The following is a 15,985-nucleotide window of genomic DNA, read 5'->3' on the forward strand; positions in this document are numbered from 1 at the left end:
GTTCACTTTTATTGAACAATTTTTTTTTGGTTCACTTCAATTGGACGAAAAAAAATTGATTCACTTTTCATCAGTGATGAGCACATTAGCTGGCTAATTTGCCATCACTGTGTACACCGGCTAACGAATGCGTAAGCCAGCACTAACACACGTCAGGAGAATTGGACGTTTTCACACGCATACTATCATACACAGTCACACAGACAGTGTAGACAGTTAGCTGGCTAACGATTGGTGTACACCAAATGTTGGTATACACCGAGGCTAAGACAACGCTGGCTAACGCAAAACCATCACTGCTTTTCATTGAAAGTTTTTTTTAGGTTTCGTGTTTAAACATTTTTCGAGAAGTAGTTTTTATTCTAACCCATTCAAATGTCCTTTGGTTGATTGACATCACATTCGTCGGTTTTGAACTTTAAACTCAGTTTTTTTAATTTGAAATTTTTGGATTTTTTTTTGTGTATCGCATAAAAAAGTATATAACAAATTCATTTTTATTGAAAATAATTAAGAGTATAATATAATATGCACTGTGGTCAGTCGTAATTCGTCATCAAACTTTTTGCCATTAGAATTTTTCATTGTTGCAAAAACAATTTCTGTATATTCGTTAATAGGATTTTCCTTATCGGTTCTCGCGTTAAACATGATCTGGCCTGAAGGGGGGGGGGGGGGGGGAGAGAGAGAGAGAGAGAGAGAGAGAGAAAAGAGAATTAAAATTGAAAATTAGTTATAATTTTTTATTGTTATTTTGGAAACATTTTGCTCTTAATTTGTGCATGAGTAAAAAAAATGGAATGATCGACTCGAAGAATGGTTTTAACTTGAATAAAATTGAGTATGATTTCCAGAATGTAATCCAAGTATTTCGAATTGAAAATCAAACCTTGATTACACTTGAAATGAAAATATATTTTTTTCAAATAAAAACAACGTGCCAGAATGGCAGTAAAGTCCATAAATTATTGCAAAGATTACGTGTAAATTGTTATTTTATGTCGTAGCCAATAGTGACGGCCTCTTTTTGGTATGATATATGCGTCTCTGTCAAGCAGTCACATGATCATTCGCGTAATCGTCGAACCGATTTTCTTCGAAACGTACATGAGCAATACAGTGCAGAGTGCACAGTACCGCGTTCATCCGATGCTTTGAGTGCATAAGAAATCCATTTACGACACATACACACATGTTGTCATGAAATACGCACTCCTCTATTTCAAGTTTTTGTTACAGTGGCGAATGTTGTTTGTGTGACAGCAGAAAACTAATAACAAAATAAAGAGCGAGAATGAAAAGAGGCAGCAAATGACATCGTTGTTTTTCACTGCCGTGATATAATGCACTCAGTGAAATCGACGACAGAGAGGGATAGAGAGGATGTTGCATTTGTTTTTTCTTACACTTGAGTATAGAAAATATGTATTGTCACGTCAATTTGCGGGAACATGATTGGTTGTTCACAATAATATCCGTTAAAATGTGCTTAAATTGAAGAAGAAAAATTCCGTACATTTGTGCAAATTGAGGAAACGTTCGAATGGCAAACTTCCACATACATGTACGCCCGGCGTAGTTGCGTTAACAAGATAGTTCGCCAAAAACGGAAGGCAAACATGAAAACAATATGTGTATAGAAGCCGCTATGATTCGTATCGTTGATGCATTTATGTTCCGCAACAGACCGTCCGTACAAACATTCCGTATTCGGAATCTCGGTGAGGCACACTGTGACCGGCAGCGAATTAGCATTCGTATGGAATTAAGTGGATAGTTGAGACACCAACTGAAACGGAGTGTGTCCGTGGGAGCGAACAAGCGCGAGATAGAGACACACAGAGAGAGAAAGAGCGTTGGGTGCCTTACAGCCAAAGAAAACTAATTCACTTCGGTCAGTTGAAATCGGCACCCCATTTGTTAAAGTCATGTCATCGCTAAGAAACGTTGAATTTGTAAGTTTTTCCATGTCCTGATGTTGGTTACGATTTAAAATTAAAAAAATAATTAATACGTGCGTTGCAATTTCTGACAAATAATTCGTTTTATTCGATTTGAATTTGTTTTTATATTAATATTGTGCTTTTGTTCTGTTCAAATCATCAACTGGCGACGAAAACGGCTATAAAATTTGAAAAGTGCAAAAAAGCCACGAATTTGCTATAAAAGTCATTGGCTTGTGTGCTAATGTTTTTTGTTCTTTTATATCTTAATTATTTTGATATTTTTACGTTCGCATGACATCTAAAAAAACTCAATTGAATGTTAACAATATTTTTGTGATTCGAACGGAATTTTGTGTTGTATATGTGATGAAAAAAGAATTCATTTTAAAAGAGAACGACGACAGAAATCCAATGCGGTATTATACTCAAAACTATTGACGCCGCCAAATGAAAACAAATAATAAACAAACCGACAACAAGTCGCGAGAAAAAACATGGCCTAAGAAGTGCATTATATTTGAACTGAAACGCGAACAGAGTGCAACAACAAGAGCAGCATCCAAAGAAAAAAAAGCGCATTTTTTTTTTGCTCAACGTAAAGAAGGTCACGTAAAAGGAAAGAAAATCATCTCTCACCGAAAATCGACAAGCAAATAATGAGAAATCATCGGCTCATCGGCTTCAAAGAAATCGGTTGCTGTTATAGTAAAGCCGAAAAAAACACACATCGTTGTTATATTATTTTGAGACCCTTTTCACAAGGCGACGCGCGCTCACGTTGTTCAAATTGCTGGCGCATAACAAATTTAAATTTTAAATTTATTAATTCGAGCGAACAAAAAGAGTGAATGGAAAGGAGAGTCAGGCAGAAGGATGCTAAAAACTGCCAATACACAAATAAATGTGAAACCGAACGGCACCGGAGCAGAGCAGACAGAGAGCAAAACATAAACATGCATTAAAATCGGGCGCAAAAGCATACACACACAAAAAAAAACACACGACGACCTATTGAGAATGAATACAAAAACCACACACATATCATCATCGAGATGATGATCGGGAAGAGAGAATGAAAAATACTCCCCGACAAAATTAAATCAACAAATAACTCATTGAAAATATGACTGCACAAAAATGTGACCAGAGATTTCATTTTGGCCTGCTATACATAAACTCTTTTCTCATTCGATATTTTCGAAATATTGGTCAAACACAGAGATGAGAAGAAAAAAACATATAGTGAAGAACGAAAGAAACAGTTACGGTGCAAAAAAACCATTACACCGATACTTGATTGATGCGTGAACATTTATTACAGTCAGCGAAAATATGTGAACGCAAAACATATTAAATTATTAGCATCTCTTAAGAGTAAAGAAAGAAAAAAAAGAGTGAATAACAACAGCAACACGCATATCGCATTGGGATTGGCTAGCAAATCGAAAACGAAGAAAAATTTATTGATTTCAGATTTGCGTGAAACAGAATAGAAAAAAAACGCGCGAGTTGAGAGTTGGCGTCGTCGTAAGCCCTAAAGATCTGTTTTTGTTTTACAATTGGATAATTGGGCTCGGTAATTATCGAATTATGCAAATTGATATGAATTTAGAAATCACAGCTTTTCTCCTTTGAATCCAATAAATGAACATGTATAAGCGAGAAAAAAACACACAGACCGTCAAAATTGCCCACCGAAAAAAAAAGCTTTTACACTTGCACATGAGAGTTCGGTGATATCGAACGTGCGGATAAAAATCCACGATCGATATAATCGTCAATTTGAACAAGTCAATTCAAGGTGCTGCCGTTTGTCTTTCTTTTTTTTTTTGCTTCGTCTCACTCTCTCAACTTGTTCGCGAGATGAATGATCGTTGTTACATTTTGCATAATATCGTTTTCACCCAGCGAACGCATAAATTTATTAATTTATTGAGCCAGAATATGCCGATGGTAACCAGATCAACCGAAATGTATAACGTGCGCCTTGAATTCTCAGAATTTGCCACATTTTTTCCACTATTCTGTTTCTTTTTTTTTCAGCAAGCACATTTTTTTCACCATTCGATCCGTATATTGGGACATGTATACACCATCACATCTTTTTTTGTTAGCTTCGATCGGTTCGAGAAGACATACTTTCAATCATCAAATCGAATTCCAATAAAACCAAAAAAAAATCGATTTTTCTCCGTCTTCAACAATTTTTATTGGTGTTCACCAGAAAGGAGTGAAAAAAATTTGGGCAAAAGGAATGCCTGCACGTGATTTTCCGCTTGAAAAAATGAATAATAATATTTCGTTTACAAATCACAACCGTAAACATTCATTGAATTGAGTTACAGAGGGGAAAAAAAGTATGATGTATCAATTTACGTCTAGCAACATAATTATGAATGAGTTTGGTGTTATATGAATGAAAAAGGTTGACAAAGGTTAAAAATATCTACGCAAATTGCGACAAGTGGATCAAATTATCTAGGCTTTATTGTGGATTACAATAGGAAGCAATTTAATTTTATTCGAATTACGTATTATATTTCTATCACCTGAACTTCGTTGCACTACAGTTTTTGGCCAAATTACACACTACATTCATAAAATTCTCGGCGTATATCTTGAACAACTCGTTTTTTTTCTTGTATTTGGTTTATCATTATCATTTATTTTGTTGCTTTTCATGTTTTCGGTGAGTTTTTCTCAATTTGCTGCTGTTTGCCATTTTCAGAGTATCTGGTCGATTGTGTTGACGTGTGCGACGGCCTTTTTTTGCGGTACATTTTTTCAACGTAATGGAATTTCTACAATATCAGCACATTGCACGTACGGCGGTGCCAATATGCATGTCAGTTTTCATCGAAACTTTAATCAAACGTATTCATTGGCTGCCGAACAAACTGTAACGGCATTCCTGCGAAAAGGCCAAAATGCAAGGTATGTTCACACACACAAAAAAGAAAACATTTTATCAATTTATAGTATGTAAACAAATATCGTATCGGATAAAAGAGAGCGAGAGAAGAGGTCACGACATCCGTTAGCGTAAGCAAGACACTCTCCGTTGTGATGGTGTTGTTGTTATTACAATATGAGTTGTGTATACAAAATCAAAGTAATTCATCAAATTCCTTTTGGTGCACGGGCCAGTGTTGACGTGAATTTAAATATAACATGCAATTAAGTACAATGTGTGTATCGTTCATTAGCGCCATTTATGTGTTGAATGCGCAACGTTCAAATACCAATCACGTACAGGATAAAAGCGAAAAAAACTGCGACAACCAAACGCAAAGAATGTGCTCTCAAAATAATCACGTTTTAATGTCTTCTGTTTACACTATGGAAATATAAGTGATGATTGTTTTTTTTTTTTGCTCTTTGTCATTTTTTAAATAGTAGAGCCCTTTTTCAACACCATCTGCAGCTATTAGTGAACAATTATGAATTTGCGATAGAAATAACGGGTGTTTGCTATACCAAGCTCATCAATACACGAAAAAAAAATATGCGACGCATAAAATCTCGTAGACAACGGTTGAATTGTCGTCACAATCTGGGCCAAGAATGCCCATTTCAAATGCATTGCACTCGATGTTATGCGACCGTTTTATGGGTCAGTTTTGGTTTCCATTCAATCACATTTTTACCATTCCTTTGACTTGATGCATCATTTGAAATGTTGAATTTTACATTTCTTGCATGTTTTTTACGCGGCACATTGCTGTTCCATTTGCTGGTCGCTTTCTTATTCCGTTGTACTGAACGCATTATTGACACTTGACGCCATGCATTTCGAACTAGTTTCCACAAACGACGAGCACGATGAGCACGACGACGTCTTTGATATATGTCAACAATTATTTCAACGATAAATACCACCAAACTTATTAATTCGCCAAGTATTAACAATGTAAATGCCCCATCCAGATGCTTCAATGTTAAAACGATTTGAGAGTCTTCCCCCAAAGCATGCATCGCATCAGTTCGATTTCGAATATAATGCAGTATGGTTACATTGTAACGAAAATCGTCGTACAATTTTTGGACGACACCACAATCTTTCAAGTACATTATTAACCTTGAAAAACGTTTGAGTAATGGGAACCCACGTTCACTTATCATCTCTAATGGGTTCGTGAACACCTTGAATGGAATTGGAAACACATTGCGTATTGATTTACTCAATACGAAGATGCGATTTGTTAGTATCACTCGTTTTCCTTTTGATACACCTTCGAAATTCTCTACCGTCGGCAAAAATTCATCCGACGATTTATACAATCCGTAGATGATCTTGTCATATGGATTTTCATTTGCAAACCAATCCTTGTACTCTTCTCGGCCACCTTAGGATTCATTTAAAAAAAAAAATCATTTTTTCAAAGAAAAAAAAAAAACAAAAGAATTGTCTTACCAATTGGTAATTTTGACTCGATGATTTCCTCAATCGTATCGATTTGATCGTCGTATGCCGGATTTGTAAAAACATTTATCAATTTTGATGAAAAAATCGTCGTTATATTCAATCCATAAAGCGCTAATATAATATAAAATATGCGCAATGGTACGAAGAATGGCCGATTATTAGATGATATGCACAAAAATACCGACCAACTATTCAATGTTGCCAAACTGAATTGTTTATGGGCATCTTTTTCCGGTGTGGCTCGACCGAGAAAATACCATGACACCGCAGACAAAATGAGAATCAAGCAAATAAGCATCCATGTGGTGTACTTGAATATCATCAGCATTGCCAACCATTTTGGAATTTTTTGTGCAACAAACACATACCTTAAATTTTATATTTTAGTTTTTGGTTAATGATAATTTTTTTGTGGGAATGTTGTTCGGTTTACCATATGTATGCATCGCGCAAGTATGGAGATGTGATACCTGCGATAAATGATATTAAATCAGGATACGAATAAAAAAACAATAGCTCAGCGCTAAAAACAAATAACAGGAAAAAAGTACCAAAATCGTCGTGCACGTCGTAGTCTAAAAAAAATTAAAACAAAATTGTTACCATTTTACATCGCATATAAAGAAATTTGAAAATCATTTTGCCATCGTGTAAATAAGGTACTAACCTGGAAAGAATCCCCCAACCACAAAATCGCATTTATCATTTCTCAGTAGTCCCAAAATGCCCGTCCACGAGCCATTGCCCATCGGCTCGCCTCGAGACATATTTGTGCAAAATGTACTTATCTAGAAATGAAAGCGAGAAAACATTGCCATTAGAATTCCATTAAAACGAATAGGAATAATCAATTAACTGCTGATTTAAAACTTTTAATTACACACTTAAGCCCAGGGCCGGTATTCTAATGCCACTTTCCGATCAATTTGTTCGGAATTATTCCGAAAAACATATTTCTATGAATGAATATTGTTTTGAATAATATTGTAGCACATAACGAGAATAATAGTCGTTATTCATAAGACAAAAAAAATAAACAATATTCCACTTATTTTGTTCGGAATTATTCCGACACCTTTTTCAACAGTGGAATTATTCCGACAATATATTGAGCGGACTTTTCATTTGAAACTAATATTTTTTTGTCTTTTCAACGTTTGGCGTCAAATATGGACACCAAAAGTACCAAAATATAACTTTAATAGAGCTCTACATTTGTAGCCAAACATTGAAAATATTAAAATAATTGTTACACACTCAAAATATTAGCTACGGTCAGGCGCTGAATCGGACTGAAAACAATAGAAGTGGTTGTTATAGTGATTGTAGTAATGTGAGTGTTAATATAATTATAACAATAACTTTTATTGTTTTCACTGAGCTGAGTTGTTTATATAAACAAATGATTCCGAACGATTTTTGTGGATTGTTCTAGAATACCGGCCCTGTTATAAAAGAAGTGTTAAACCGAATTTGAACCTTGAATTCAAGTTTATGTTGCAAAACTTTAATGATATCCATTTCCAAGCCATGTTTACATTCCGGATGAATGTACGGCTCTGAAATGCGAGCACAAAATTTGAATGTACAATTGGGTAAAACCTCCGGAACACTTGGTGTTGTGATCCAAAGATTGGTTGGGGTGTCACTTTGTAAGGTGCCATTTATACAAGTGTCCAATAAAATTGGTTGAAGTGAACCTAGAAGTTGAGAAAAAGAAGACAAATCGTTGTAATTTTCAAAATAAAAACCTCGAAATTGGCATCGGTGCAAATGAGGAAACGTCATTTACCGCATTGTGCTTTATTTCGATATGGATTCGTTACGTAAATATTGTACTGTGTGGCGTCATCGATCGCATACAAAAACACAACATTTGCCGCATTGTAACGATCATACATTAAACGAAATAATTTATACGCGAGCTCTTTTTGTGTTTCATTCGTCGGATGAACATTTGGATTAATGAATAGAATAAGAAATTTTGCGCCCGGATTAAATGATGCCTGTGTGATATATTTACGCATCAGCTGATTGAACTTGAAATAATAAATGACATGGCATATAAATCGATTAAATCAAGTAAATTTATGTTATATTACCTTTGTAAAGTCGTCCATCACCAGAACATAATAGTCTTTTTCGTAAATCGTATTCGAATGAACATGCGACACTTTTGCTGCACCGACAGCATTTGAAATTAGTACAATTTCCAAACTGGTATGCACAAATAAAAATAAATAAATGAATTTGAAATAATTTCTATATTTGATTGTTGGGTAGTTAAAAAAATAAACAATAATAATTACTCATCCAATTCATTGTAAACGACTGCTTCGTGCACCCACTTCAAATAAAGTCGTTGAATATTATCAGCGGGAACAGATAGATTTCGGGTATATGATACAACCATTATTCGTGATCTGGTCAGTTCTTTTTCTTTGAAATAAAACTTTGACATTAATGATAAACACTGACACCCAACTTGCGCGGCAGTTGGACCATATGATTTCACATTTTTTATCCAAATTGATGCATTACACCTCAAACTTATGCACAATACCGAAAACAAAATCCAATAAATATTCTTCATCATGGTGCAGTTGCACAAACGACAGTCAAATAGAAAATGACACCATTTCTTCAAAATGTATGTGAATCAATAGATTCCGAAATGTATCGTGATTTCGACACAATGACATGCAATCATGAATGGCAAAAAGTAAACATTGCATTTTTCCCACTTCCTACAACATTGTCACGCAAATCACAAATTAGATTTCACGTTATAAGTGGATTTTGTAATTAATTAAATTGTTGAAAATAATTTTGCGGGGAATGGGGACTTTCGCGGGGAATTGTTTTTATTCTATATGTGTGAACATATCAAATAGATTTAAACAATGTTGTGTTCGGCAATGAATTTGAGCGAAAAAAAAAAACAACAACAAAATTGTCTCGTAAACTTTTTTTTTGTTGTTCACCACAACGACGTCAGTTTGCGTGAAGAGTGAGTAAAAAAAGACATCGCCGGCGAATGGAGAGAAGAAAAGCGGAAAATAAAAATAGACAAACACACTTGATAACTGAATATAGTATGGATTTGTTGGGGTAGTTAATGGACAGAGTGCAAATTTCAAGCACCAGACGTCTGTACACATTCACACATTCTACGTACGGAAAGAGCGCCCGACACACAATAAAAAGAAAGCATTTTTATGTATCGTTTTCACATTCTCTCTCTCTCACTCACTCTCATCGTCCGATGACAACTTTTTCTCTCGCTCTTTGCATTTTTTTTTTCGTTTTTACGACAATTTCAATGAAAATGACTCATTGTCAACACGACGAAGAATGCGAGACTCATAACCTCACAGAGAGAGAGCGAAAGAGAAAGAGATAAACAATATGATGGTACATATTTTAAGCAGATTCTCGCCATTTCTCGATTCTGTTCGATTTATGGTCGCGTTTCAGTAATTTTAACTGTAATAAAAATCATCATTTCGTCCTGATTTATAACCGAAAAATGTCGTTACTATATATTTCGAGTGGTATTTTTTTATTTGAATGGAAACACATCTAGCAAAAGAAACCAACTTTCTATCCCACTTTTGGCAATGAAATAGATTTGGATGTGTGATGCGGATGGTTTGAATCGTAACGGTTATTTACCAAAATAGTTTCGAGATTTTTGACCATTAAAAACATAAGGAATCCATTTCGAATATAAAGTAGCGATTTGTCATCATTCATTACATTCAATAGACATTATTACTTTCTTATTATTCATTTTGCATTTCTTTTTATAGATTTTCTGTGCATTTGGACCAGACATCGCCGCTTATCATTGCCATTCATATTGATCAAGTGGGCGTGATTGTTCCACAATTGTTTTATAACGAATCGGGTAGATGATAACTATATACTTATTAAATTATTGCTGATATCATAGTTAAATTGTAATAAATATTGTTCTCTTTTATTTCTAGTGAATTTATCAAAATATTTCCTCGCTAATGCATCCATTTATAACATTCCATGTGCACCGAGTGGTCGCTACGATGTTTTAGTAGCATCAAAAGGAAGTGTTCAAATCAATGTTAACATTTCACAACAAAAACCGTTTTTAGCTCAGAAATTGCTACAATACGTTCAAACCTCACGGATTCGACATGAAAATCATATTCACAAGCGACAGACCATTTTTAAGTGGGATAAAAGGTGCAATATTTGACATTTGTTCATAGTTTTTGATCATTTGATAAAATAAGCATTAATTTTCAGCAAACTTGACATCCATGCCGTGCAGTACTGTTTAGCGATAAATGGCCAAAGTAATCAGCGAACATTTTGCGATGCAATGGATCATGTGATTGGAAGATCGCCAAATACATTCTGTTCACGGTTAAAAGGAACGCTTAACAATTACTTTTTTCGGCCGGTCGATCGAATTTCGAACATCGGTAAGTCTAAATTAATACGATAAATATTTTATACATATGTATTGATGTGATTGCAACATTTGAAGTAGATTCAAAACGAGACAGTGCTCTAGCCTGTACTGGACTACGCAATAAACACACTCTCGCTGGTTTGAATCCGAATAAAAAATATTTTGTCGATGTATTTGGCATACATAAAATGGTTCCTGGATTAATATTCAAATTGGCTTCGACATCATTCGTTTTTAATTGTACCAATCCAATTGAATTGCATGAGGATCACACCGAAATTGGCCGAATAACGGAATTTGATAAACGATCTTCATTTGTTTTTAAGGTGAATGTTTCCTTTCAAAAATCGCCAAAAATGTCCACATTCATTTAATTTCATTTATCATCATAGCCAAATTATACGTCGAACGTAAAGAGGGTCATGTTTTTAATCCTTCCGTGTGGACATCCCATGAAAGTGAAGATAATGTCACTTAAAAAGGTGAAAAAGGTTGTGGACATCAACTCAGCAACGATGCTAAAATTCAATAATTTTAAGGAGAGCGAACGATTTGTGGTCAAATTTTCACCAACAAACACCGACGAAAGTCTTCATCGAAGTGAGTCATAATAAGTTAACGCATCCTTTTCCGTTACGAGAAAGTAAAATTTCAAAAGAAAATCTGGATCATTTTGTAGGAAACTTCAAAATTGTGGCAACAACAAAATCAAAATTCGTCAATTATCCAATGTTGCCGGCGGATATGCGTGTTCAAGAAGTGACATCGTTGAGTACATGTAGTGAGTCGACGATTGAATGGCATTCATCACCAGACCCTCGACCAATTACGTAAGCTTCAATATGTCATGTATGCCATGGAGGCATTTCAATTCATGTTTACTTTTAGCTATTGCATTGCGGCAATCAAAATCCGAGCAAAGAGTTTCAACGACTTTATCACCAGCATTGACACGTGCGATATGGAAAAATACCAAAAAAAGTTTCTGCCAAACAAAAAGTACGATTGTATCACCAGTTCTCATGATGATAGGTAAAATTTAGATTAAATTCAATGAATTGTGCTGTTTTAAATGTGTTTCTCTTTTTGACTGAAATTAAATAGCTCCGCAAAAAGTATGGAACGTTTTAAACTTAAGTATCTGGAACAAAATCATGGATATGTAATTCATGTGACATTGAAGGTGAACAAAGAGGTTATCTCTTATCAAACGTTGAAGCTGTTTAAAAGTCATCATTGCTTTAAACAAATTCTAAATAATACAATTCAGTTACCCACTTTTCCAAATGCAACCAGTCAACACATCGAAGACAATAACATTTTTGTGTCATAAATTTATGACCAACATTAATTGCACACATTTATCATCTAACATATAATTTATATTGTACGAATAGTTTTACGTCACTTTTGTACTTAAGATTAAACTTAAAGAATTGCCGACAATGAACAGCTTTCTACTTAAATTATATACGATTACAAGCATTCAATATGGAATTTTTCAATTAAACTAGTCTATAGTACTACTAGAGAAACCATTCATGATTTATTCCACTAACAGTGATTCTCATAAAGAGATGAAAGCGATTTTTAAGTTTCTTTGATACTTTTATGACAATAGCTTCAGGTGTAGGTTTTCTATTTACCTTTATATCTATGAATAAAACTAGGGAGCATACTGCATGATAAGAAATCGTTCAACGAAATTGTATCTCATCAACCTTAACTGCCAATTAAATATAGAAACATAGCCATTTTTTGTAACTTTTTGCGGCCATATTTAAGATCAATCTTCAATTATGATGTATATTCATTCCAATTGTAAGTCGTATTTTGTACAAAAAGACAATAAAGAATCTTTTCTACATTTTTACTATTCGAAAGCTAATGTTTTTGACTTTTAATATTTATTTGTAGCTTCAAATTGTATGTAATGTTCTCTGCAACACATGAACAATAATTGAAATTAGTCATTCCCACTGAATTATCGTTAATAACGAATTTTCGCATATTTTTCAAAATCTTTGACCTTCTCCACTAAATTTATTTCCAACACTGTATTTCACTATAATTTGATTTTTGTTGACTTTTTGAATGATTCAGAAGGTAGGTAACATATAAGATAAAGTTTTATTTTTATAGAATTTTTTTAAGATAAGATAGCGTATATTGCCATGATGGACATGATTGTATTAAGTTTACATAAAAGTGATTCGATTTTGTAATGAATAAAACTAGTAAGATCTATATTCTTAAAATAGAAAGCATTTTCTCTGATCAATTAAACATCTCTGAATTATTAAAATATTAATGAATATTATTATTTATTCGATTTTTGAGTCTACTTTGATAAGCCGACTGTTTAGTTACAATTTACAATTGCCATAATTATAATTAATTTAAATGAGTTATGCTTGAAAAAGATTGGTCATGGTCCAAGAAACTAAAAAACCAAGACTCTTTTAAAGAGTGGATGAGAATCACATAGGAAATCCACTGAATTTTATAAAATCACTCATTGTACCTTTTTACGATTACATTGAGTGCCATTATCAATCATTTATTGCCAAATATCGATTGTACCTATCAGTTTCAAGATAAATGTCTCATATAATTGACTATAAACATAGGCTCTTTTGCCTCGAGTACTATTAGTTACTCATCGGCTTGAAATTGTTAAACTAAAAATGGCGGAAATGTTGCGCTTGTGGGCTTTTTGCATACTTTTTACACTGACAACCGCTGCTACTCTTAACAAAGCACCGGTATTTAACAAAGTCAACGAAGAACCCGTAAGTATTCAAATTTACTAATTGGCTATTGAAAGACTCATCATTTATGGATTTATTTCGTAGATGGTTAGGAATGCCTTTCCATCAACGTTTACAGTAATGCCACGTATAGCAAACGGTAATCGTGCAGAAGTCGGCGTTTTTCCTTGGCATGCTTTCTTGATAATTAAATATCGTACAAATAAACCAGAGGATCCCCCTACATTTTGTTCTGGCGCTATTTTGAATGAAGAATGGATTATTTCAACAGCCGAATGTCTCTCAAATGCAGTGACAGTTCGTGTAGATGTTGGATCCGTTAACATTAATACCCCATCCCGCAGTGTCTATCCATATTCGTCTACATTACATCCAGATTATAACAATACTAATGGTTTGTTCAAAAATAATATTGCCCTTCTTCGTTTATCTGGAGAGAACATGTTAAATTTCGATGGAGTTAATGGAGAATATGCACCAGTGCGTTTACCAAATAAACGACAAATTAATGAAACGTTCGTCGGATATGAATCGTATTTTACCGGCTTTGGATATCCTTCACAGAGTATGTACTTGAAATTATTCATTTTTTCTCAAGAGTTTTTAATGTTAATGATGTCTTTGTTTTAGATAGCAAAAATATTAGCGAATATTTGCTTTTTGCTGAGCAAATGATCATAAGAAATATCGAGTGTCAGGGTTTCTATGGAAATAATTTGGAATTGATTTCGGATAATGTGATTTGTTCTCTAAGTGTGAATTTGCGTCAAGGTATATGTTTTAGAGATAATGGTGGACCTTTGGTTGTCAACGAATATGGTACAAACACACTCGTTGCCGTCCTTAGCTTTGTGCATAAGACAGGAAATTGTGGCAAGGAAGCCAGTCCCGCCGTTTATACTCGCATTACCAAATATTTTGAATGGATATCGAATATTACGAAGTATCAAATTAGACCATAATTTGGTTGATTGAAAAAAAGTTTTACTAAAGAACAATGCCAAAAAGTGAGCCAGCTGTCATTGCTTGCAAATTTGTCAAACCCTGCGGCTATCATAACAAAACAACGTACGTTTAATTCACGATAGAAGGATTCACCCGAAAAATCAAATGATATAAATATAAAAATTATTTTATTTTATTTTTATTATTCCAATTATTTTCAATGATTAATACTTTTTTTTTATTATCATCGTTTTTAATATTTTCATTTCAATTTATTTAATTCTTATTTACGATCATGCATGCGATGCAAATGTGCCGTTTGAGAGTTAAACGCACTCTGCTCAGTTATGACAAATGTAGGGACAAACTCTCAGTCAAAAACTGCTGGCTCACTCGCTATATGAAAAATTGGCATGGTTCTTTTATGAATATTTTGAATAAAAAAAATTTAAAATAAATAATGCATATCACAAAACTGCTTAATCTCATCCTCGTTTCTGTGTTCATTTTCTTTTCTCTGTTTTAAAGAAAGGTTCAATACAACAACGCTTAATACAGGCCAGCCGGTGTATATTTGTATGAGATTGGAGACTTTTTTTTGCGAATCTCGCTAATGAGCGCCATCTGATTTTAGTGTGAATTAGATGCAAAAACTGAATTTAATTCTGTAGCATTGAAATGAAAAAGTGAAAAAACAACAACAATAGCACGGCCACACAGAGCTGTACATCTATGCGTGCTGATGCATACATACACATATACGCTTTCTTCATTCTTTCATTCCATTGCTATACGTATCTCACTGGTCAACAGATCTATGTAGCCATGTTACTGTTGTTGTTTTTTTTCTCTTTTTCGATTCAATTCATTGTAACTAAATTGAGTTCAACTATGGAATACAAGATGGCACAGATGAGGGGAATTCGCATTTTGTCTCTTCATAGGCTTAGCCGGTTGATACAGGCTATAATTTGATAGGCAAGAGTATTGTTTAAAACCACACGTGGTTTAACTCAAAAAGCATTAACACTTCTATGCTCAACTGATGTTCGACTGATTCCAATTCGAAAAGAATAAATAATCATAAATATTAACAAATAAATTATTACCGCTTATTATATATGAATGTCCGAGAATGAATGTGAGTCTTCTCGTGAGAGTTTATTGAAATGTAACACCGCCATACAAAAAATGTTGACTGTCAGCATTTTTTGTATGGCGGTGTTACATTTAAATAAACTCTCACGAGAAGACTCACATTCATTCTCGGACAATCATATATACATATATACTATATCTATTGAAAATATCGAGAGGAGAGTATGTTTTTATTCAGACATTACTCAGCCATAAGCGCTGAATAACATACTCTCTTTTCGATATATTCAATAGATAAGTCAGTGTTTATCGGCTGATCACCGATTTATCTGAATTAACTGAT

The 15,985-nt window shown here is 34.0% G+C and overlaps 2 protein-coding genes across 4 annotated transcripts; both read left to right on the forward strand.

Moving 5' to 3' along the window:
- Nucleotides 1–1,802: 1,802 nt before the first annotated feature.
- LOC116336893 lies at nt 1,803–12,599 on the forward strand. Of its 3 annotated transcripts, none has more exons than XM_031761085.1 (10): nt 1,803–1,955; nt 4,675–4,880; nt 10,185–10,282; nt 10,365–10,596; nt 10,660–10,838; nt 10,904–11,154; nt 11,221–11,428; nt 11,487–11,658; nt 11,717–11,860; nt 11,933–12,599. In XM_031761085.1, the coding sequence occupies exons 1-10, from the start codon at nt 1,929–1,931 to the stop codon at nt 12,159–12,161; spliced, it is 1,746 nt and encodes a 581-aa protein (XP_031616945.1). In that variant the 5' UTR covers nt 1,803–1,928; the 3' UTR covers nt 12,162–12,599. The 3 variants fall into 3 exon arrangements, with proteins under 3 accessions (XP_031616945.1, XP_031616947.1, XP_031616946.1); XM_031761087.1 differs by having other exon boundaries at nt 11,508–11,658; XM_031761086.1 differs by having other exon boundaries at nt 10,907–11,154.
- A 916-nt stretch (nt 12,600–13,515) lies between these two features.
- On the forward strand, nt 13,516–14,776 carry LOC116337211 (venom protease-like). The gene is made up of 3 exons (XM_031761608.1): nt 13,516–13,620; nt 13,684–14,164; nt 14,230–14,776. Exons 1-3 carry the CDS (start codon nt 13,516–13,518, stop codon nt 14,559–14,561), a joined length of 918 nt encoding a protein of 305 aa, XP_031617468.1. The 3' UTR covers nt 14,562–14,776.
- The last annotated feature ends 1,209 nt before the right edge of the window (nt 14,777–15,985 follow it).

The sequence above is a fragment of the Contarinia nasturtii genome, unplaced genomic scaffold, assembly GCF_009176525.2.
Source record: "Contarinia nasturtii isolate CC-2019 unplaced genomic scaffold, AAFC_CNas_1.1 Cnas_scaffold_220, whole genome shotgun sequence".
In the NCBI taxonomy this organism is placed as follows: domain Eukaryota; kingdom Metazoa; phylum Arthropoda; class Insecta; order Diptera; family Cecidomyiidae; genus Contarinia; species Contarinia nasturtii.

Excerpts from the sequence above, each read along its gene's own strand:
- LOC116337211 (XM_031761608.1), top strand. The coding sequence starts at position 13,516 with ATGGCGGAAATGTTGCGCTTGTGGGCTTTTTGCATACTTTTTACACTG. Across the intron at positions 13,621-13,683 it reads ACAAAGTCAACGAAGAACCC|ATGGTTAGGAATGCCTTTCC; the intron begins GTAAGTATTCAA and ends TTTATTTCGTAG. Across the intron at positions 14,165-14,229 it reads CTTTGGATATCCTTCACAGA|ATAGCAAAAATATTAGCGAA; the intron begins GTATGTACTTGA and ends TCTTTGTTTTAG.
- LOC116336893 (XM_031761085.1), top strand. The coding sequence starts at position 1,929 with ATGTCATCGCTAAGAAACGTTGAATTT. Across the intron at positions 10,839-10,903 it reads CGATCGAATTTCGAACATCG|TAGATTCAAAACGAGACAGT; the intron begins GTAAGTCTAAAT and ends CAACATTTGAAG. Across the intron at positions 11,429-11,486 it reads CGACGAAAGTCTTCATCGAA|AAAATCTGGATCATTTTGTA; the intron begins GTGAGTCATAAT and ends AAATTTCAAAAG.